At 46.7% G+C, this 23,373-nt stretch overlaps 1 protein-coding gene across 2 annotated transcripts; it reads right to left on the reverse strand.

The window, feature by feature from the left end:
• Nucleotides 1–118: 118 nt before the first annotated feature.
• On the reverse strand, nt 119–21,834 carry TEX9 (testis expressed 9). 2 transcript variants are annotated; one of them, XM_082198664.1, is made up of 12 exons: nt 21,738–21,834; nt 21,137–21,225; nt 18,520–18,583; nt 16,946–17,022; nt 9,657–9,705; nt 8,202–8,287; nt 7,239–7,402; nt 6,504–6,586; nt 4,270–4,443; nt 3,358–3,492; nt 1,599–1,733; nt 119–554 (listed from the first exon to the last, which is right to left on the reverse strand). In XM_082198664.1, the coding sequence occupies exons 1-12, from the start codon at nt 21,801–21,803 to the stop codon at nt 477–479; spliced, it is 1,200 nt and encodes a 399-aa protein (XP_082054790.1). In that variant the 5' UTR covers nt 21,804–21,834; the 3' UTR covers nt 119–476. The 2 variants fall into 2 exon arrangements, with proteins under 2 accessions (XP_082054790.1, XP_082054789.1); XM_082198663.1 differs by lacking the exon at nt 21,738–21,834 and adding an exon at nt 21,343–21,576.
• Between the last annotated feature and the right edge of the window lie 1,539 nt (nt 21,835–23,373).

Raw genomic sequence — 23,373 nt, forward strand, 5'->3', positions numbered from 1 at the left:
CTTATTTAATAAGTGATTGGAAATGTACTCATTTATTTGTGCTTCTGTGGAGGGAACTGTGACATGGGAGTAACCTTGCTCAGAAGCAGCTCTTGTTATTTAATGATGGACAGGAAACTTGGAAAATAACAACTTTATTGTGAAAAACAAAATGGCTTTACTAGCTACTGATGAAGTAACTCATAAACTTAAGGGAGTCTTTAGCGTCAGTGGAATATGTGAAGCTCCCCAAGCTAGTCTTGGTAACCTGGAAGACAACAGCAGTCGTCAGTACAATTGCATAAATGGAGGAAGATGAACCAAATGGCAGCTGGCAATAACAGTGGGGAGGAGAGACCAAACAGGAGCTGATACTACACTAAAATTAACACATTACAGTGTCTGAGAAAACTTCAGTGGATTTGCTTTGAAACATGTTTGTTTTTTGAGCCACCATAGTGCTGAATGTTAATTGTGTTTCTGTCCAGTGTTGAACATTAAGAATTTCCCCATTCCAGGGCTTTCATAAACTCTTCTTCAGTGAAAGAAAGCATCTTTGCAGATTCAATGTGCATCTAAGGAAAGGGAGAAAAACTATTAATAATATAGCTACATGAAAAATTTAACTCTGACAAAATTTACCTTATTCCCTATTTTAACATTTGTAAAGTCAAAGTGCAGGTGAGAAGGAAGCTGAAGCAACCATGTATCCTTCTGTTATGATGAGGCTCTTCCAAGCATGGTGTAGGGGGCCCCATTTATACTGAATTATAAAACTGGCCATCTGCACCCTTGATGATAAAACTGGTTCTCCCCCTCTAGACCAGCTCCATCCATCTCCTACTTACTCTGACAGATAATGAAGTTACATGAATATAGCTGAGTCAGCTGGAGGGAGCAGATCACTTGGGATGCCTGAAGCCACTGCTCAAGCTGCTGGTGCTTTCTGAGACAAAGCAGCCCAAATCCTTTTCAGACCTCTTGGCTCTGCACAACTTCCCTGGTGGTGGTTCAGCTGCAGTACTTTGCTTATTTTTCAAACAATTGTCTTAAGGAAGTTGTCTGTTCTTAAGTCCAAACCACTTCCAAGAGAAAGTTTAGGAACAGATGTAGCTGGAGGCTGGCTAGGCCACCCAAATGTGCTCCATGGCTAACTGCTGCCTTGCTAAGACTAAGACTTGCTTTCCCTTTTCCTGCCAGGAAAGTTTTCTGTCTAGTAAGACACAATGAAAAAGAAATTGTATTTGTTCAAACAGAGCAGTTCTTAAATCTCTCAATGCAGTAGACAAAAGACAGCATGGCTTGTTGCTAATACTGATACCTGGGAAGGGAAGAGATGGGTGTCCTCCTTGCCTTTTTCTGGACTGGTTCAATGCAAGTCTCATGTCCTAGTCCTAAAGCAGCCCATAATTCTAGTTTATGTTGGCTCAATTGTGTAATCCAAAGTTGTACCACATCATAGTTCTGAAAATGACCTTAACCTTCTTGGAATTTGGAGCCTCCATTTCATATTTTGCCATTGCCTTCCTTGTCTCCCCACCCAATCAAATAAATTCAAAAGAGTCCTATGGCCCTAACTTTAATTCAATGAAAATTGCCAACAACACAGGATAACTTGCCTTTTGTCTCTTTAATATATCAATTAACTTTAATTGTTTCTTGAATCCTGCCATCAGCTCTCCCTTTTGTTTCTCCAACTTCTTGTTCTCAGTTTTCAGGTCTTCAAGCTTTTTATGTTCCTGGTTGACTAAATCCTAGTGGGAGAGGAAGGATATAGTGTGTGTTATGCCTTTATAGGGGACGCAGGTGGCGCTGTGGGTTAAACCACAGAGCCTAGGGCTTGCTGATCAGAAGGTCGGCAATTCAAATCCCCGTGATGGGGTGAGCTCCCATTGCTTGGTCCCTGCTCCTGCCAACCTAGCAGTTCGAAAGCATGTCAAAGTGCAAGTAGATAAATAGGTACCGTGCGCTGCTCTAGTTCACCAGAAGGGGCTTAGTCATGCTGGCCACATGATCCAGAAGCTGTATGCCAGTTCCCTCGGCCAGTAAAGCGAGACGAGCACCGCAACCCCCGAGTTGTCCGCGACTGGACCTAATGGTCAGGGGTCCCTTTACCTTTACGCCTTTATAAGCAGCTATGAGTAGAATCCTTTGGGATGTTCTTGTAGAACCCAGAGCATGTCATTCCAAAAGGGAAGGTTCAGCCATAGGACCAGTGCTTTATTTCTAGGGGAAAAGGTGCCACAATGCACCAGACCACCCATCCCCTCCTATCCCGCCACTGTTTGCCTGCTTGCTCCCAACCCCACTCACACCTTTGCCTGCTGCCGCTTCCCACAGCAGTAGGCACAGCCTCCCAGAGGCACTTATTATTATTTTATTATTACTTTGGCACAACCCTTTTACAATCGCCAAAGTGCTTTCCAGGAACTTGGAAATCATAAAAGGGTCGTGCCAAAGCGCCTCTAAGAGGCTGTGCCTGTCACTGCGGAAAGTGGCAGGTAAAGGTGTAGTGCAGGGTGAGGCATAGGTGGCACTATGGCGTACAGTGGTGCCCCGCAAGACGAATGCCTCGCAAGACGAAAAACTCGCTAGACGAAAGAGTTTTCCGTTTTTTGAGTCATTCCGCAAGACGAGTTTCCCTATGGGCTTGCTTCGCAAGACGAAACGTCTTGCGAGTTCTTGCGAGTTTGTTTCCTTTTTCTTAAAGCCGCTACGCCGTTAATAGCCGCTAAGCCGTTAACAGCCGCTAAGCCGCTAATAGCCGTGCTTTGCAAAAAGAAAAAAACGCAAGACGAAGAGACTCGCGGAACGGATTAATTTCGTCTTGCGAGGCACCACTGTACTGCCTCAAAAAAGGCACTGCACGTGATTCAAGTGATGAACCTCTTTCTAAAGCAAAGGGGGCCAGTTAGTCATTGTGAGGTGTGTATTCCAGGCACACAGTAACAACATCCAGGCATCTATAATTCTGCAACCAAAATAAATTCTCCTGGAATTCTATTTAATTTCATATTTGACTCTGACTGCTGTGTTTGGCGTAAACATATGACAATGTTGAGGACAAAGATACAGTGTTGTGGTTGTTGTTACTCCACCTTTCCCCCTGACATGCTCTCAAGTTAGCTTACAGATAAAAATAAATTCAGCTAAAAACATGGGGAGGGGAGAGTATTATAAAAAAAGTATGGCAGCCTTGTTCACTTGGTAACTTTCAGTCTAACCTGACAGGGTTGTTGTGAAAATAAAATGGGACAATCTGCCCTAAGATCTAGACGGCTAAGGAAGCTACAGGGGGCTATTGCAGAGTGAACTTAAACTTGGACATCATGTACCTCTGCTGGTTTTTCCTGTTTTCTATGCAAAAACAAAGCCTACCTTGTTACTTTGCTTCACTTTATTCAGTTCCATTTTATATTTCTCTGCTTCTTCAAGAGCTCTGTTGAATCGAACCTCCATTGTACTCTGGCTGGCTGAAGCCTGTTTTTGGGCTCGCTTCAGATTCTCCAGTTCCTATTACAGTAAGTCAAAACAGAAAACAGGATGAAGATTTACAGCAACATGCACTTAGGGTTCTGGAGGTGGCAGGTGCTGGATTCTCATGTGCCTGTTTAGCCCAGAGGGCAGCAGCACTGGAGACTAGAGGAAGGATTTCCCAGGTGACAGGACCCAGCAGACTAGGTGGTTGCTTTGCAAGAAGTCCATTGCTGCAAATTCCTGCAACCAGGGAAGAACATTTCTCTTGGGAGGTGCTCCTGCCAAGCCACCACCTTGTTGACTTTCAGAAGATGGGGAGAAGACCTCTCTGTTCTGCCAAGATCAATGCTGTTGCTTTCTTATTGTGGCATCCTTTCCATGCTTATGCTGGCTTTGTGTGCATTATATCATTCTACAGCTATCTGTTGGTGTTTTTTCATAATTTAACATCACTTTCAGCACAGCACCGTGGGAAATATATACGGGACTGTTGTTCGTCCTGACTGCTAGAAGCAGGAGAGTGAAAAGGGTGCTGAAGTACAGCGCTGTTCTTCTCCCTGCATGGAGAAAATGCCCCTATGGAGGGAAAATAAGACAGAAACAATTTCCCTAATAATATATCCAAATTTGATTTATTTGATCACAGGAGCCAAGCAAAACACCCTTTGCCCTTGCCCTGGCTCCTGCCTTGGGAGCAATGAAATGGCTGCTTTCCCTTTCTCTGTACTTTTCTGCAAGATGGGAATTAAACTGAGGGCGGCCAGTCCAGTGACATATTGCCATGTAATGAGGCTGAAATGGGGATCTTGTTACCTTTTCTAGTGCAGAGCACTTCTGCTGCAGTCCTTCACTTTTACTGTTTGCTTCTTCTGACAGCATTTTATACTTTTCTATTTGAGATTGCTGTACACTGGCTGTTCGCTGCAGCCTCCCACGCTCTTCTTCAGCCTCTTTTAGGGAGCTGCTTAACTTCTGATTTTCTTCATCCTGAAGACCAAGAATTAACTTACTGAACTGAGTTTAAATATGCAATTTGCTTTCACAAGTAGTGAAGACTAGGGCTGGGCGATATCTGGATTTCAACACCGTGGTATATCATCCGCTAAACCTCACAACATATTGATACACCATGATGTCTGAAATAAGGATGGAGTTATGCAGAGGCATTGGCTGGCTTCACGGTTTTTCCCACATTGTGATTTTTGCATAGCACACACACATCACAATTTGTGATAATTGCCAGGTCAAAAATTATGAAACCGCTATCACAATATGGATTTCAAACTGGTTTTTGATGATATATTGATATATCGTCTAGCCCTAGTGATGGCCACTAACTTGGAGAACTTTAAAAGAGGATTAGACAAATTCATAGAAGATAAAGTTATCAATGGTTACTAGCCACGGTGACCATGGTCTGCCTCCAGCACTGGGAGGTCTGACGCCTCAAATGCCAGTTGCTGCTGGGCTTCCCTTCAAAGCATCTGTGAGAACAGGATGCCGAACTAGATGGGCCATGGGCCTGATCCAGCACCCCTTCTTCTGCTCTGAAGATGAACTTAAGGGGCCGCTCAATAACTGCATTTTCTTGGAAGTTTAACTTGAGGAAGGCAGATTGAAAAAGCTGCATCCTTTCGTTTAACATGCACACCTCAATAAGATGCTCAGAAAATGTGACTGAACTTACCAGAAAGAAAAAAATGGGAAGCCTTTGCCTCTGCAAATGGAATTATGTGCAAAGTAGCACTTGCAGACCTTCGAACACTCCAAGAAGGCTTTGGAAGGCACAGATGAGGAAGAGACGTGGTGGTGACAGTTGATGTCAGGGGACTGCCATTGGAACAGGGGAGGGAGGCAGGGGGATACAGGAGCAGCGCCTCAGAAGCGCCTCCTCCAGCAGTGGTGAAAGCCACACCTCCAGTGGAGCAGAGGGGGAAGGGGCAGCCAAGCGAGGGGAGGGCTCGAAGATGCTACTGAGAGCCCAAGCACCTCACCTAGCCCGGCTGGCCAGGAGGCAGATGCGCTGTTTCCATCGCCCAGCTTACGCAGAGGGGTGAAACGTAAGGAGGGGAGGCGGAGATTTGGGGGGTCTAAGTTCTTATGTTGGGGGAGAAACTGGAAGGGGGCACTCCTGGAGTTTGCAAGTGACTAAGACGAACATGAACTTTGTAGTTCTGCACTGTAAATAGTTTGCACCAAATAAAACCTGTTAAAAACAGGTCGGAGTCCTGCCTGGTTACTAACGAGCAACCACCACCACCACCTGACAGGTGACTCCCTACTGAGGGGGACAGGCAGCAGGGCGTGGAGGAAACAGGATGTCACGGGAGGTGTGTTGTCTTCCAGGTGCAAAGATTAACAATGTGGCAGAGAAGCTGCCAAATCTGATAAAGCCCACTGACCACTACCCCTTCGTTCTGATTCGTAGTTGAGATTTCTGCCTTTCAGGGGGCTGGACTAGATGACCCTTTGGGGTCCTTTCAAACTCTAGAATTCTGTGATTCAAGCAGGTGCTGGAAGCTTCTGGGCAGCAGCATGGCCAGGGAGCTCTGGGCAAAAAAGAAGCACCTACCATCGGTTTCAGCACCACCAGCAAGGTCTCAGTTTTTCTACCTCTTAGGTTCATTTCCCACCCAGCTCTTCCCAAGAGTGCTTTGGAGGAGCAGAGGAGTAACGAAGCAGAGACTAGAACTATCCTGGCACCAGCCAGAAAAGTATTTGTTTGTTGACTGCATCAAAAGGATTGTCTGTTGTGTGGGATTTCTGCTTGCGGGTGAAGAGTACAGGCTTTGCTGCCTGCAGAAGGTTACTGGCTGAGGGAGTGTGAGTGTGGACCAGAGCCCAGGCTTGGCTATAGGAACAGCCTTGGCCATGTACAAGCATACACTTCAGATCCCTGGCTGGTGAGTATGTGAAAAGACCTTTAATCTCGCACTGAGTAACATTTAGGTGCTAGCAACAATTGTGAGCAAACAATATAACCCCTCATACAAGGATGTTGCTGCTACATATTATGATGCAGGAACAGAAAGTCTACCTGCTCTTACCTTCTTACTGCATTCTAGTCCCATGGCATCCAGCTCCTCCTGCATAACACGAAGCTTTGCCTTTAGGAACCGGATTTGGGCCTCTGCAGATTTGCAATAATTACATTTAATGTTCTGGACTGTTGTGCCATTCTAGACCTGACAGAAAAGAGCCTCAAAACATCTGAATAGCTTTTAACCACACGCTTATGCTAATAGTACAATGATATAGAAGTTTTGAAGACTGACAATTCTAGAACATCCTTCATAGATGCAAAGACATTCCATGAAACAGGCCATTCAATTCCCTGGACTGGGGTCCCTAGTGTCTGAAGGGAGTGCACAGGATTAAAAAGTGTAATGTTACCAGCCTTCCCCTGGGACGACCTTAGGAGCGATTCCTTGCAGGGAGGGACACCTGAAAACAATTTCTCATCCCAGGTGGCTTGCCAAGTGTGGTGATTTGCTGTTGCCAAACAAGCAGAAAGGAGATGCAGCTATGGCAGCAATGAGGATAGCACAGGTGGGCAATAAACTGTGAGACACTGAAAGACACCTCCGTTTTCTCATGTGACTGATAATTTATCCCTCATTCTAGAAACTAGATGAAAAACTGCCAATTCAAAGGGTACACATGTGTTAGAAAGCCTGTCTATGTGAGGCCTTAAAATTTAAAGATCATATGAACAGGTCAGTTGGAAGAGAAATCCAGCTCCCTTTTAGCAGTAAGGAAAGGACAGTAAAAAGCAGACCCACCTGCTCCAATTTCACTTCCTGCACCGGGGATAAGATCGTCCTCTAGATCAGGAAAGTTTCCTTCTTCAAGTTGCCCTTCAATTTTCCCAATTGTCTTGGCAAGAGAGAAGTCTGGGACTGCAACATCTGCAGCACTTGGAATGTCGTCTGGTCTTAGTTTTGTGCTAGAGACAAGGCCAAAACACAGCATTTCTAAGCATTTTAAGAGCGAACAACAGAAAAAAGGACTGGAATGTAAGAAGCAATTGGCAAAAACAAATAAACTGATAAGGGGCTATTTAACTTTTCTATAAAACAAATAAACTGATAAGGGGCTATTTCACCTTTCTAGAAAAAGGGGGGGGGTTCTCCAGACCTGGTCCTGAAAAGTCAACAGGACCAATTATCCCAGTGAAATAGAACATCATTAATGTGACATGGATGGGATTAAAATAAAAAAAATTCCTTCCAGTAGCACCGTAAAGACCAACTAAGTTAGTTCTTGGTATGAGCTTTCGTGTGCATGCACACTTCTTCAGATACACAGTGTATCTTCAGTGTATCTGAAGAAGTGTGCATGCACACGAAAGCTCATACCAAGAACTAACTTAGTTGGTCTTTAAGGTGCTACTGGAAGGAATTTTTTTTATTTTGACTATGGCAGACCAACACGGCTACCTATCTGTAAATGGATGGGATTGTTAGCTGTTGGGGTGAGGCCAGTTTTTTAAACCTGCCCTTCTTCAGAAAGCAGAATGCTGTTAGAGGCTTTCCGTGGTTTGTTGATTGTTTTTCAGTTCACCTTGCTATTAGCCTCCGTCAATGCTACATAGGCAAAAATAGTTTTAGCCTCTTTACTTTTAATTACCGGTATGTTCATGTAGTTACTATCACCAGGCATGGTTAGAAGATAACACCAGTTACTGTTGTAGTTAGAAAAATGTCTAAGATAAGCTGGGTGCTATTCAGCTGCTGCTGCTGTACCTTGACAGAGTTCCTTTCCCCTTCTTTCCAGATAGTGGCCTAGTCCGAAATGTAGATGCAGAACTAGGTTTCTTCTTGTTTGGTTGCTAAGGAAAATTCACAAAACAAAAACTCTTAGCTACCTAAAGCATATCATGGTCTTAGACATAAGGAGACAAGAGGAGCTCTGCTGGGTCAGGCCAGGGGCCCACCTAGTCCAGCAGCCAGCAGCCAACCAGGTGGCTTGAGGGAGGCCCCTGAGCAGGATCTGAGCGCAACAGCACTCTCCTCGCTTGAGACTGCCATCAACTGATATTGAGAAGTATCCTGCCTCCAACAGTGGCATTTTTCTTCTCCAAGCCTGCTTTTCTGTAAATTATGAGTCACAGGTTTTGTACAAAAGTTTATTCTAACTACATGTGAAGCAGAGTCAAATCCCCACCCTTGCACAAAGTTCTCTAGCTGCACTAGTCAACATCTCTCAGCTCAACTTCTCTCCCTAGGTTGCTGTGAAAAGATAGCATGTGCTGTGACACTCAGATTAATTTTAAGTGGTTAAATACTGCACTGGTTACTGTGTGTCCCCTATTGATCATCGTATCCCCATCCTGTTTGCAATCTTTATCTTGTTTATCCATGTTAAAGGACCTAGGAAGGAGGGCACAATCATTCCTCTTTTGTGAAAGAGCAGCTGTGCAGACCTGGACCCCTGGCAGACTGGAGACAAAAGACAGAATGAATAAGGATCCACCGCTAGAGGGCCACAAGGAACATGGAAAATTTAGACTATCTTTCTCAATGCTCCTCTTGCTTCTGGATCACACACAAACAAACAAAAAACAAACGCCCTGTGGCCACAGACCTCTGGCCTGTCCAGAAGCTCTTTCATTTCCTCCCACAGGCTCGCAAATCAACTCTCCACTACTCCTTTTGTGCAAGGATCCTTACAAGCCCATACATCTGAGCCCATACAAGCGGACTCAGCAATGTAAGACTACAAGCCCTACGCAAACGCACCTTGGCGCAAGCGTCCCTGGATTCCGTGGGAATGACGCTCACTGTGATGCCATTAAGGTAAGTGGTATAATAAGCAATTTTTGAATCTGCAAAACTTATCTTCAGATCAATGCACTAAATTTAAGTAACAATGTTTGTGACTGTAAGAGGTTCATATATAAGTGTCCATTCCCAAAGTTTTTTTAAAAAGAGTAGAAAATATGAAGGCCTTGAACAATTTCCTTACACAGGAGATCTGTCTTGGGTGTAGAGAAATAAGAGCCAAGATGAACAGTTGTCATCCGGTCAACTGTCCTGCTTCAGTCTAGCCATGAGCCAAAGAGAGGCGGGTACTGTCCCCCCTCATTCTCTGACTCACTGAAGGGATTCTCTGTGCCTCCACTGCTATTGAAGACACACAGCAAATGTTACCTTCTCCTCCTGCTTTGAGAGGAGCACATCCGCCCCCAATTTCAGTACCTTATTAAGTGCAAGAGGAGCAGTTGGCAATTCAGGAGACCACTGATCTCTGGAGAGAAAAAGGAAATTGCAGCAATTAGCTTATTTCGAAGAACAAAATAAATTATGTATTTTACTGTGTTTTAATTTTTTTGAGCCAAAATTGTAGAAGAGAAGATCAGTGATGCAAAACACGTCACTCACTTTTCAAAATGTTTTGGCTTCATAGAAGCAGCTTCAGTAAAGAGCTCCTTCCTGTAAGGTGGGTGGCATGAGCAGCACTGGCAGAGGACTGTGGTCTGTCACGCTGGAGATACCCAGAGAGTCTGAAGCTGGCACCATATGGCCACATCCTCATGGACATGGGAAGAATCAAAGCATCCGGGGGGGGGAGCCTGGGGGGAAAGCCTTCCTGTGGGATATCCAAGCCCTCTCTGTATTGGCTGCTAAGAAAGAAGGGTAATCAAGGGGGAAGCTGTGGCATTTGCCTGCTGCTCAATCTTGCACTTGATAAAACCGAAGGCAATGCTCACCAAACCAGGGCACAGGGGTGACATTTTAAGACTGATTTGTGTCCTGCCCCAATTTAGTAATGTGAAGGCCTGGAGAGAATGTCAGGGGTGATGAGACTAGGAAACTGTCCCCCACCATCCTGGACCTTCCCATCTTCCCCTGCGACCCCAAGTCTCTCTTCTTCAAGTCCCGGGCACCCCTGGGCATCCCTGGGACTTGAGCTGACCCCTCTTGACTTCTGAAAGCTGTGTGGCTTGGTCCTTCAGCAATCCTACTCTTTTGCAATTAGTTGGAAGACCACTTGAAACTATAGGACTGTAAAGACACAGGCTACTTCCAGACTTTGTTCTCCAGTGCTGTGTGTCTGCCACCCAGCCATGAAGGAAGACTGCGAAATGCAGCCTGGATGTGGACATAGTGCCCAGTTAACAAAATGCAGCTGGCCTTTGGAAATATCCTTGGATGGTTCTGGGTCCAAAGGAAAGGGCAATGCAAAACTCTGGCAACTTTCTTGTGTGGTCTAGTTTTTTTACGAAGCAAGGGAGCAGCAAGCACCATGGTTGAGATAAGGTCAACATTCTTCTTCCAAACAGTAAGTTCATATAAAAACAACCCAGAGAAAATTCACAGCAAAGTCTACTGGGCAACCAGTAAAGTTATATTCCCTTCACTGGCCATAATGGAACAGTGATCTCTCCCTAACTTTGAATTTGACTGATCCAAGAGTTCAGATGCAGCCATCTGGCTTGGGATGAAGGGAAAGGAGAGCTGAGCTCACAATCTTCAACATCCTGATATGCCCAGATCCTGGCATGGGCACGTGCAAATTTACTTAGAGGTAAATTTAAATGATTCTGGGTGTGTTGGCATAAGTCACCCCCCCCAGCACAGGAAGCCAAGTCCCAAAGCACCCCAAGCATTGTGGAGAGGCAGGGTGCTGCACAGCCAGTGGCCACGCAGCTACCCTTAAAATGGCTATGAGAGGTTGGAGCATTCCACACAGAAGCTCAAAATCAGAAGCCGCAAACCAGTAGCACCCTGCTTGTCCCCAGACATGGCTAGCCCAGCCAGTTGATCATGCTGGCACTGAAGTGGGAGGGGCAGCTCACGGCTGTGAACCCCTCCCTGAACTGACAGTTCTAGGCCCTTTGATAGAAGCCCCAACTACCTTTTGCAGGAAGCTTCTGGCTCAGTTTCCTGGAATTGGCCAGAAGAGGTAGAATAATAATGCATCTTAAAGGGAACAGCTTCTAGATTTAGGGGCAAGACCTATAAAACTTTGTAGCAAAGTCCCACTGCTTAAAATGTCCTGTGAACTAAAGGCCAATCAAGCGCACAGACACCGAGTAGGGAAAAGCGGCAGCACTTGGAAGAAGAGGGAGGAAGAAGCAAGCAAGCAAGCAAGCAAGCAGGGGAGGTGGGGAAAGGGAGGAGAGGAAGGAAACCAGCCCTCTCCCACCCCTGAAAAAGAAAAAGACTGTACTTCCAGAATATAGTGACTCGTGTTGGTCACAGGCAAGGATCACTGCCTGCCTTCAGAAAAGCTGATTTGGCAGAAACAGAAAAGCCCAACACACCTATACAGAGGCAAGAAGAGAAGAAAACTAAACATTAGATTATAATCTTGGCAGGGAAGGGGAGAGTGTCAGGAGTGGGCAGCCCTTGGGTTTGCAGCTTCCCTAGGTAGTGCCAAGCACTCATGCAAGCAGAAGTTCACAAACTTGTATGAACTGGAGTATTTACAATGGGAAACATAATAATAGCTGTGGGGTGTGTAAGCTAGAAACACACTGTGTAACTGCTGCACTGTTTGAAAGGTATGTATGTGAATGTGGAACAAAAGTGGTGTAATCTGATTTGCCAGCTGAACAAAAGGGCCAATTTAGCTGCAGCACTTTCTTCCTGGAGAGTACTGATGCCCAACAAGCTGCCCTGCAAGTCTTGTTCGTTTGGGGGGGGGGGCTCTCTCATGCCATCCACTGATTTCCCACTGGTTTCTTAACATCCCCGGAAAGGGCTTGGCAGCACCAGACACTCTGGTCTGCAGCTCACCTAAATACAACTGGGGGCAGAATTATGAGAATTATCCTAAAATGATAAAGAAAGAAGTCCTGATGTGAAGAACAAGGGGTGCCACAATGGCCAGAAAAAGCCAGGATAGAAAACCAAGTCTGTACCAGACAGAAAGTGGAACTTCAGTTATTATGTCTCTTCACAGGATGCGGTCTAAGCACTGCACCTTCCTTGTGCAAGCATCAACCCACGAAAGGCCACTGCTGCAAGCCACTTGTGTATTAGGGAGGATTCCTATGGCTCCCTTGCCTACACTTGATCACAGAACCACAGTTCCAGGCGGGAGTATACTTGCTGTCTTGTTAGACCATCTATTAGTTCCTCCCCGGAGGACTTGCAAGCAGGAGGGCCAGGACTCGGCCTCTTCTACTCAAATCTGTGAGATGCTGCAACCCAACTTATTTCTCTGCCCCTCTCTCCTGAGCCACTTCTTAAAGACTCTGGATGCTACAAACCCTCTGAAAACTGAAGCTACTTGCGCACAGCTGTGAGAGCTATTCCCATATTCAAATGGGTCAGCAGTGACCTTTTGCTGCCTAGGGGCAGAAACAGTTCAGCTCCAGTACTAGTGGAGTCTGAGCAGCTGGATGCAAACATGAGCAGCACATGCCTGACTGTCTCCTCTGTGTTCAAGTAATCTGGTTCCTACCTGACCACACACTCACCCCAGCCAAATGCTATGAGGTGCACGGCTGAACAAAAGGCCAACAACTGACTTGCTTTGGTTATCAACTGTAGAAACAAATCCCCACCCCAAACATATATTCAGAGGTATATTACAGTTTTTAAACTTATAGGTAAAGGGACCCCTGACCATTAGATCCAGTCATGGCTGACTCTGGGGTTGTGGCGCTCATCTCGCTTTATTGGCCGAGGGAGCCAGTGTACAGCTTCTGGGTCATGTGGCCAGCATAACTAAGCCACTTCTGGCGAACCAGAGCAGCGCACGGAAATGCCGTTTACCTTCCCGCCAGAGCGGTACCTATTAATCTACTTGCACTTTGATGTGCTTTCAAACTGCTAGGTTGGCAGGAGCAGGGACCGAGCAACGGGAGCTCACCCTGTCGCGGGGATTCAAACCGCCAACCTTTTGATCGGCAAGTCCTAGGCTCTGTGGTTCAACCCGCAGTGCCACCCGCGTCCTGAAAAACTTATACAGTCTATCTTATGCACCCCTGTTTTAAGCACTGCAATTACACTGTTCATGCACAACATGGAGCTGTGTGCCCCTCCTCTTTAGGTGAGTTTGTTTAACTGCTGTTTCTGACTCTATGGGGAGGGGGCACAGAGCACACCCTTTGCATATCTAAGGACTCGGGAGGTCCATTCCTTGACTTCTCCTGTTAAAAGGGGCTCTCAACCAGGTAAGAGGGCTGGGAAAGGCCATGTGCCTAAGATTCCAGTGAACTAACCTTGTGAGGTGATGTGAACCAAGGATTTAGCTTGGTACAAAAACAATTCCTAGTATAGTCCGGCTTTTGATTCCTCCCCCACCTATTTTTTTGTTAGGGGTAAGGAATTTAGGAAAACAATAAGTCATCTCAGAAAATAAAGGGAGGGACTCTACAGAAAATACTTGGGCTGTCCACACTTTGAATGCCAATCATTAGGGCTGGGCGATAACTGCTTTCCAACATCGTGATGCATTACCGGTGAAACATTCCAATATCGTGATAAATCACAATGTCTGAAAATGAGGAGTTTGAACTGGCTTGGTAGCCAGCCAGCCCTCCATGGCCGGCCACGCAGGTGATCAGGAACACTGTGCACTGCTTCTTCATAGTGAGGCCAGGTGGGCAGCTCTGCCCTGGGTAGAGCACATCAGCTGGGGTGCAAACAAGGAGCCCTGGGGCACAGCTGACCTCCCCACCACAGTCTCTCCCTGGGCTGCCCGCAGCTCCCACTCACGTCGAGGGTGACTACCGGGAACTGCTTCATTCCTCCAACGTGGTGGAGCTCCCATCTGTGCTGATCACTGCCACCAACTGACCAGGAAGCCCAGACCCGGAGGCAAGGAAGAGGAGCCAGCACTGCTTCTGCTGCTGCTCCCCATGTGCTCTCACCACAGGGACCCTTAGGACATGGCCAGCACCCAGTGCGAGGTGGAAGGGAGGAAGGAGGCAGCTTGGTTGCTCGGCTGGAGAAGTGCTAGCAGGCAAGTGGCAGGCAGGTGAGCGAATGCGCACACAAGAGATAGGTGCAGGCATGGCTGTCGCCCCTGGCCCCACTCCAGTATCTTAGGGGGCAGCTGGGCTGCAGAGGGAGGGAGGGAGTGGCCTTGGGTGGCCTTGCAGGGCTCCGAGAGGAGAGCAGAGAACTGGTGATGCTGTGTGTGAAACCCTGGCGAAACCTGCTGGCATTCATAGTATACTGCCTAAAATTGTGAAATCATTCCTGTGATGTAGGTTTCAAAACCGGTTTCGGGCAATGAATGAATACATTGCCCAGCCCTATGGATAATCTTGCTTCTAACTGATTGAATTTAAATAAATTTGTATACTACTAAAAACTAAGTACAAGTACACCCTCCCACTTGGGTGTGATCATATATACGTGTGGCACTGGAAAATAATTAAATAATTAAATTAATATCAGGCAATGGAGGAAGAAAGCTGGAGAATCATTTTGGCTTGAGAGGAGATCCTTCCCGGAGCCCAAACAGGACTTCAGTTAGGGTGGAAGAGACCGGAGGTGTAGTGGAGCTTTGTTTAGTGCTACTGCACACCACAGCTGCAGTTTTCCATGTGTCCTGCACCCTCCAGCTGGCCCCAAAACTTCAATTCCAGTTGTGGATATTTTGGGTGCAGTATTTTTTGATCTGGATTGGAGTGGCAGAGAGGGCATTTAAAGGGTGCTCCCCACTTATAGAATTTTCATTTGTGCATGTGGGGCGCTGGAACGTAACTCCTGCATAAATGGGGAGTTGCTTGTATAGATACCTCTGTAAAGTATTGAAGGAAGTGTGGCGCTTGTTCGGAAGAGGTGTCCCTCCTTCCTTAGACACAAGGGGGGAATGCCTCTTCTGAAACGGAGCCTGCTGTGACATACATATGCATCAAACAGAGGCCTTACTTCTTCAGGACAATTTATTCATATGCAAATTCATGCAATTTCACTGATTTAGCCAACAGCAATAATCAAGAGACAGTCCTAACCCTCTAATATGCCAGAGATCCACCATCTTCAAAAACTAAATGACATGCCCTTCCATCTCAGCCTCACCTTTGAAAATTTGTCCACTGTTTCATCAGCAACAAAGCTAGTTTATAATTCTACCTCCCACATTTTGCAGCCGTACAGAACTGACAAAGATACACCACAGGTATGAGAGAGCAATTCTCAGCATTTCCTCCACTTGATGAGTTGCCCCTGTTTGGCCTGTCCCAGATAAGACTGAGGCATTGTTGGTGGACAGTTCCCTAGACAGGATGGATGGGAGGCTGCCTGCTCTTGATGGGGTTACACTCCCTCTGAAGGAGCAAGTACATTGCCTGGGGGCACTCCTTGATTCACTGCAGTTACTTGAGGCTCAGGTGGCCTTGGTGGCACAGAGTGCCTTCTATCAGCTTGGGCTGGTGGCTCAGCTTGCACCCTTATCTGGCTAGGAAATAGCCCAAGTTCTGTTGTCTATGCTCTGGTAACCTCTAGATTAGATTACTGCAATGTGTTATACGTGGGGCTGCCTCTGAAGACGGTTCAGAAACGTCAGCTGTTGCAGAATTCTGTGGCCAGGTTGCTCACTGGGACAAGATGATTTGAGCATATCACACCCCACGATCATCTTCTGAGGCCCCACAAGAGGTCCAGAGAGTGGCAACAAGAGAACAGGCATTTTCTGCAGTGACTTCCAGCTTGTGGAAAGCTCTCCTCCGGGAGGCTCAGTGGCAACTTCATTACATATCTTTAGGTGCCAAGCAAAAACATTTATAAGCAGGCCTTTGGCTGATTAATCTATGGCCTTTTAAGCGTGTTTGTGGAAGGGGGTTTATTGGTTTGGGGAAAATTTTGTTATGTATTATTTTTTCTCCTTTTGTATTTTTATGTTGTGAACTGCCCTGTGATCTTTGGATGAAGGGCGGTATAGAAATCTAACTTGAATAATGAAGAAAAACTAAGTATAATAACAGCCTTTGATGAGAGACGTGCAGTGTGAGCTTATACAGGTCAGTCCCAGGGGGTTTATGGCTTGGTGTTAGGTACAGAGGATGGCAGCCTTAGTGGGGAACTATGCAGCACAAAAGACGGGGGTCAACAGGTGCCTCAATGTTTCCAGGAAGAAGAGACATACAATTGTTCTGCAACATGGGAATGCAAGACTTGAGAGGCCCTTACAAGACCTGCATCACTTGCACAAGGCCTCACAAAAGGTCTTATGAAATTGGAGGTGGGGTGCAGGTGGAAGAGAACAGGTCAAGGAGGAGGTCTCAGCACAGCTGTGGAGTGCAATCTCTTATACTGTCTGCTTTGGGAGACCAGGGCACTTGAAGGACTCAGAAAGAACTATTTCCCAGGTAAGCATAACTACCCAAGAGCCTTTTAATGGGAGAAGCAGCTGGACTCTGAACCTGGGACCCCATGCATGCCAAGTGTGGAGTTTCCCACTAAACTATGGCCACCATTACATTAACTCACAGCGCTGAATTTTGCAAATAAAAAACTATTCTCTCTCAAACCTCTCTCTGGCACTGAAGGCCTTCAGCAGATAAGTTTTAGGAAGAGCTTACCTCTGATGTTTGGTCTCCTTGTCAAACAATTCAACCTGTGTAGAGATTGGCCTGGACAACATTTCTTGTTGATCTCTCTTCAATAAGGAAAGATTTTATATTATTGTCAATTACAGTGTATACTACATCCAATTAACAGCCATCATAAACACTTAATTATTTTGGTTGTGATGATTAAGAGATGTGCAGAAATGAGCAATAACTACCTCACCACCACACTGTGTCACAGACTACTTTTTTAAATTCCACAGAGTTCCCAAAGCTTTGTTTTCCACTACTGAGATAATTCTATATTACAACTTTAGTGAGAAGAATTTAGAATAAGAAGATAACTTTAATTACCAGTTAGCCCAACCCACTCTACTCTATAGATGCTAAGAAGATTGCCAGGATTAGAAAGAAAGCTTTGGTGGAGTTTTACTCGCCAGTAAAGCTAAATTTTTCTTTCCATACAAGGGCAGGTGAAATCAGTCCTTCTCAGAGCAAATGTTTTTGCCATTCAGGGGAGTGAACCCTGTCCAACCACAATGCCGGGACAAAGTCAGGTCACTGCAACCCAAACTGGCAGGGCTGGGGGAGGGGAAGGCATCAGTATGTCTAGTACTATATAAAACCAGTGTGAGCAGCAAGTGCGCTAATGGTATCTCCCTAAGCCTCACCTACTGCCTTGTAAAAGAAGCAGAAGCAAGAAGCCAGAAGCCAGCACCCACCAATCCATACAGAGAAGGAAGGTGGCCAGAGAAGTCCTAATCTCTATAGACTGAGTCAACAAGAGAGACAATCTCCACATGCAAAGACCACCCCATTGTTGTGGCTAAGTACTTGCAATCAGGCCACTTTTAGAGATAGGCAATGTGAAGTACATGTTTTTTAAATATTCAAACCATATAATGGTCTGAAAACAAACGTTAGTGTACTGTGTACGAAAAGAATGCTATTGTAATGTTGCTCAGAGGTGCCAACTTTGCTTTGTCTTGACTGAAGCTAGGAAATAAAACATGGGAGTGACTGGACACACAAACTGGTTGTCCATTGTTCGTTTTTCTAAATGATCCATGAGCAGAAAATCAAGAACAAACCTTGGTTTCCGCTTCTGTTTCGTCTAGGAAGAAACAAACCACGAGTGCTCGTTCACATGCAAGGCCAAGCCAGCCACTCCATGGTTTGCTTCCTAGCTGAAGTCAGGGAAGGCGTTCAAGATCTCCATCTTGTCAGCATTCAATCACAGCTTTCATCCAGCCCACGTGTTTAGGGCATGCATGGCTTCCGTTGATTCAGATGCCACAAATAGAGTTGAGTATTGTCAGCATAGTGGTAAGACCTTGCCTCACATCTCCTAATAACCACTCCTAGTGGCTTTGAATAGATATTAAATAGCAGAGGACAAAACTGTGGCCGGCGGGTGGAACTACAAGGGGCCCAAAGCGCAGTTGCCGAGTACTAATCGCTAGAACCAACCCCGTAAGTAGGAGTCAAACTGCCGTAAAATGGTACTCCCAACTCATGGAGGTAGTCCATGAAAATATCGTGGTCAACAGTATTGTAGCTCAGCAGGTCTGACACTGGGGACTCACCATGACTTCTTCAGCCTGACGCACCAATTCTGCTGTCTTGGCTTCTAATTCTGCATTTACACGCCTAAAACAGTAATTGAAAACTGTGTTTAACTCGGCTATCTTTTAGAAAGCAAGACCACTAAAATGGTGCTGCAAGGAGTCTGCCTTCCCGGGACAGACTACCGGGAGAAACTTGCCGGCTGACAGCTGCAGGGCGCAATAGAAAGCAAATCCTTTGCTAGGAACACAGAATCATAGAACTGTGGAGTTGGAAGGGACCCCAAGGTTCTCATCCAATCCCCTGCAATGCAGGAATCTCAGCTAAAGCACCCATGAGAGATGGCCACCCAACCACTGCTTATGTAGTCTGGTCCCATTAGTTTTAAAATCTGTGTTTGAACTTTGGGCTTGTGCTGAGTTTTCTTTTTGCATCTGCTTCTTCTGATTTCATGGTTTTGTGTTTCTATACTTGTGTACTGAAAGCCACTCAATATCATTAAGAAACAGACAATGTAATTTTTAAAAGGCATCTAAGGGCAACTCTATCAAGGTCTCTGGAGGTGAATGCTCTGCTGAAGTCATCCACTCAGTATGCCTGAGCACCCTCTATATATGTTGGAAGTACTGTAGTGTATTAGGTAAAAATGTAAAGGACTCGTCGCCGGTTAAGTCCAGTAAAAGGCAACTATGGGATGCAATGCTCATCTCGCTTTTCAGGCCAAGGGAGCTGGTGTTTGTCCACAGACAGCTTTCCGGGTCATGTGACCAGCATGACTAAATTGCTTCTGGTGCAACGGGACACCGTAACGAGTGCCAGGGCACATGGAAATGCTGTTTACCTTCCTGCCACAGTGGTACCTATTTATCTACTTGCATTGGTGTGCTTTCGAACTGCTAGATTGGCAGAAGCTGGGAAAGAGCAATGGGGAGCTTACCCCGTCACACAGATTCGAACCGCTGACCTTCTGATCGGCAAGCCCAAGAGGCTCAATGGTTTAGACCACAGTGCCACCCACTACGTATTAGACTACAATATGGCCAAGGGGAGTTGCAGCTCAAAGCATCTGGAGCAAATGGATTCAACTTACAGGAAAGGAGATTCTAACCTAATATCTGTACAGTCAAACCTTGGTTGTCGAACATAATCCGTTCTGGAAGCCCATTCGGCTTCCAAAACGTTTGACAACCAAGGCGCAGCTTCTGATTGGTTGCAAGAGCTTCCTGCACTCAAGCGGAAACTGCATCGGATGTTCGGCTTCCAAAAAATGTTCAAAAACCAGAGAATTTACTTCTTGGTTTTTGGCGTTCGGGAGCAGAAACGTTTGAAAACAGCTATTCAGGAACCGAGGTTTGACTGTACTCTGGCAGTAAGAGCTCTTTAACAGTGGAACAGACTCCCCTAAGAGGTGGTGCACTTTCCTTCCTTGGAGGTTTTGAAAGAGAGGTTAGATGGCCACCTGTATTGTATGATCTAGTTGGGATTCCTGCGTTGCAGGGGGTCGCGCTAGATGACCCTCAGGGATACCATCTAACTCTACGGTTCTATGAGGTCAGCAAGCTAGGAAAGGCTGCTGGAGCACGCTTTGAACCAGTCACTGCGGTGCAGAGATGAGTGAATGCCAGTAGTGCCTTAGTGCAGAGCAGACAGGATGGCAAGTGTGGGACTAAGATTCAAGGACCTTCAAAGAAACATTTGAACTAATTGATATCGGCCTGAAAGCGAGAAGTCCTTTGACTGGACTTAACCGTCCAGGGGTCCTTTACCTTTATTTACCTTATTGGGAAATATTGGGAAATTAATAAAAACATTTTTGACAACAGCAACATTTAAACATTTCAGTGTGGTATAGTACAGTTTAGTATCAAAATGATTTGTTTGCAGAATATGGATAGATATCTTTTCAAAATCAAGCACTGCTGGGAGCTGTTTCTTTTGGTTTTCCAATGCATTCTTAACAATAAAAAATTCGGTGTGGTGTGAGCAAATTATGCCCAGGGAAAAAAGTTTGAGAACTACTGGTCTAGAGCAGGGGTGACCAACTCCCACGAAACTGCGATCTACTCACAGAGTTAAAATCTGGCAGTGATCTACCCCCTTTTTTGGGGTTCGGGTCAAAGTTGTTGGGTTTTTCAGGGAGGAGGTAAAATGTTGAGCTTTTTTTAGGGGAGCCACAGTTGTTCAGCTTCTTTGCGGGGAACCAATGATCTACCAGTGATCTACCGGTAGATCACGATCTACCTGTTAGATATGCCTGGTCTAGAGGAAGGCAAGGGTGCTTCTGAGAATGCCTAATTGCCTCTCTCAAATCCCCACGCAACTGGGGCTCAAGCCTGAGCCCGAGAAAGCGGCACTTACTTGGAAGTAAGGAAGCAAGGGGGGAAATGCTCTGTCGCCATCCAAACCAGTCTCTTGGACCAGACACCCCCTCCCCAATAAAAAGCCCCATCGCAGCGTCGTGTGCCCAGAGCGAGAGTCGGGGGCTTCCTTGGCCAGCCTCGATACGCCCCCCTGCCACTCGCTGGATTCTCACGTAGAAAAAGACACGCGTCTTGAATCAAGGGGACGCCCTTGAGGACTTAAGGGGGGGCGAGCATCAGCAGGGACCCCCCCCTCAGGGAGAGAGACGCCCCTTACTTGTACTCCTCCTCCTTGGCCAGGAAGGCGGCGGCGCTGCAGCTCCTCGCCTTCTGCTCCGCGCCCGCGGAGGGCCGGCGGAGGGGCACCTGCGGAGGGCGGACGAAGCGGAGAGGAAAGTCAGGCGGGAAAGAAACCGGCCCGGCCCGCGTCCCCATCCCACCCCGCCTGGGGGGTCCGGACAGGCCGGCGCTTCCTTCACCCACCCGGGCCGAGGACGAAGAGGCGCCTCCCGCCGCCATTTTGCGCCGCAGCCGGGGAGGGGGAGGCGGCGGTGGCGGCAACTGGGGCTCCGGCGGCGCTTCGCCCTCGCTAGGCAACGGCGCGCGTGAGGGCGGCCCTCCTGCTCCGTCCTCCTCGGGCCAACCTCCTCGTCCTCTCCCTCCTCCCCCAGGTGTTTGGGTCGGCGGGGGGGGGTTGTTCATGGCATTTACTGCCTATCTCCCCGTTTCCTCCAAGCAGCTCAAGGCTCTCCCCACCCATGACAACTCTGTGGGGAAGGTCAGGCTGAGAGGCAGTGGACTGAGCGGGGATTTGAGCCCTGCTCTCCCGGATCCTAGTCCAGCCCTCCAGCCACTGCTGGCCATCTCAGCAGCCTCACCTCCCTCCCTTGAGGAGGCGCCTCTTCTTGGGGGGCTTTTCTGTGGGGGTGCATAGGGGTCCCCATATGGTGAACACCAGCTTCAGTGGCCCCTGGGGGGCAGGGACCTTGGCTTGTGTTGCCCCCCAGCTGAAGCTATTGGGGGAGGGAGGCTAGCTACAGATGAAGCCTCCAGAGGGGTGCCATTGAGGCACCTAGCCTGTGTGTGTGTGTGTGTATGTACACAAATGCACATGGGGGTGTCAAACTGAGTCTTTGACCTGGGTGAAATAAAGCATGGGTGCCCTGGTAAATGTCGAAGAGCAGGAGCTGACTGACAGCCCCCAAGGAGAAGCTAAACATGTGGGTGTTATTAATGTGCACCAAAGAGCAGCAGTACATGTACAAAGCACAATACTGAATTCCTTGGGACCAGTAGCTGGCAGTCATGGAATAGAAAGGAGGCCTCCCTCTCTAACTTCCACTACCTGCTCAAGCTACAAAGAACAGTAAAACTTGAAAGCCTCACTCTGTTCACGTGCCAGAGCAAGGAGGGCTGAGAAGACTAGATCTCCCTCAATTGGGGGATATGGGTGCACATGTGGCCAGGCCATTCATACTGTACAGGCCTGTACCTTTGCTGTGCTCATAGCCTTGAGTCCACAGCAGCACACAGACGACGAGTTGCACTGCATTGAGTTCTCAGATACGAAACATGAATTTCAAACCTTCTTTGCTGTTAACTGTCAATAGCACACTCAAAGGAAGAAGTGAGCCCTGTCTTCCAGCTTACAGACCAAAAAACAGAATAGCATCAACAGCAAAAAGAGACAGAAGAAAAGGGGAGGGGAAAAGCAGAGGAGAGAGAAGAGCTTGAAAGTGCAAGCCAGGTCAAAGTGGAGAGAAGAAAACAGGCTTAGCTGTCTGCTGCATTTAGAGTCATTGTTTTATCTGCTTGAGAATTTTATGCTGCTTTTCAAAACAAAAGAGGCTTTCCCAAGTGAGTTACAACCTGTGCCATAAAACATTTAAAAATAAAAACCAGTTTCTAAAGATGTTTAAACACGGCAGCATAAAACAACAGTATTAAACACTTTGTAGCTAGACCTTACCAAGATTCCACATACTGTAAAACCATTAAACAATATCACAATTTTCAACAGAGGGCAGTGACAATTCAAAAACCAACCCCTTTGTTTTAATCAAAGGGAGAAGAAGAAAAAAGGTCTAGCTTGCTTAAAGTAGACTGGGAAGAGTTTAGCCATAGTCCCCAGCGAGCCTTTTGGCCTTTCTCATGAGCCAAAGGAATAAGTGCCCTGGTTTCTGTAGTCCTGGGGCAACAAAACTTTCTGCCTGGAAGCTACACTGTGATGCATCCATTATTAACAGAGACAACAGTCTTCACTTTAATATTGCAACCAGTAGATAGACCTGTAGCTACCTGGAAACACAACTAAATCTTGATCCTGATGTGGGTGTCAACATTCTCACACGAAGAGTCACATAGCTGCCTTACACTGAGACCATTGGTCCTGTTCCATCTCAGTTTTGTTGAAGTGGCTCTTCAGAATTTCAGGTAGGGGTCCTTCCCCAGTCCTGCTTGGATATGTCAGGCCAGGGATTGAACATGGGGCCATCTGCATGCAAAGCAGCTGCT

Source organism: Podarcis vaucheri, assembly GCF_965113315.1.
Source record: "Podarcis vaucheri genome assembly, chromosome: 14".
Classification (NCBI taxonomy): domain Eukaryota; kingdom Metazoa; phylum Chordata; class Lepidosauria; order Squamata; family Lacertidae; genus Podarcis; species Podarcis vaucheri.

Coding starts and splice junctions, on each gene's coding strand:
- TEX9 (XM_082198663.1), bottom strand. CDS start 21,561: ATGAACAACCCCCCCCCGCCGACCCAAACACCTGGGGGAGGAGGGAGA. Junction 17,023..18,519: donor GTCAGGCTGAAGAAGTCATG/GTGAGTCCCCAG, acceptor TCCTTATTGAAG/AGAGATCAACAAGAAATGTT. Junction 9,706..16,945: donor AAGGAGACCAAACATCAGAG/GTAAGCTCTTCC, acceptor TTTTCTCTCCAG/AGATCAGTGGTCTCCTGAAT.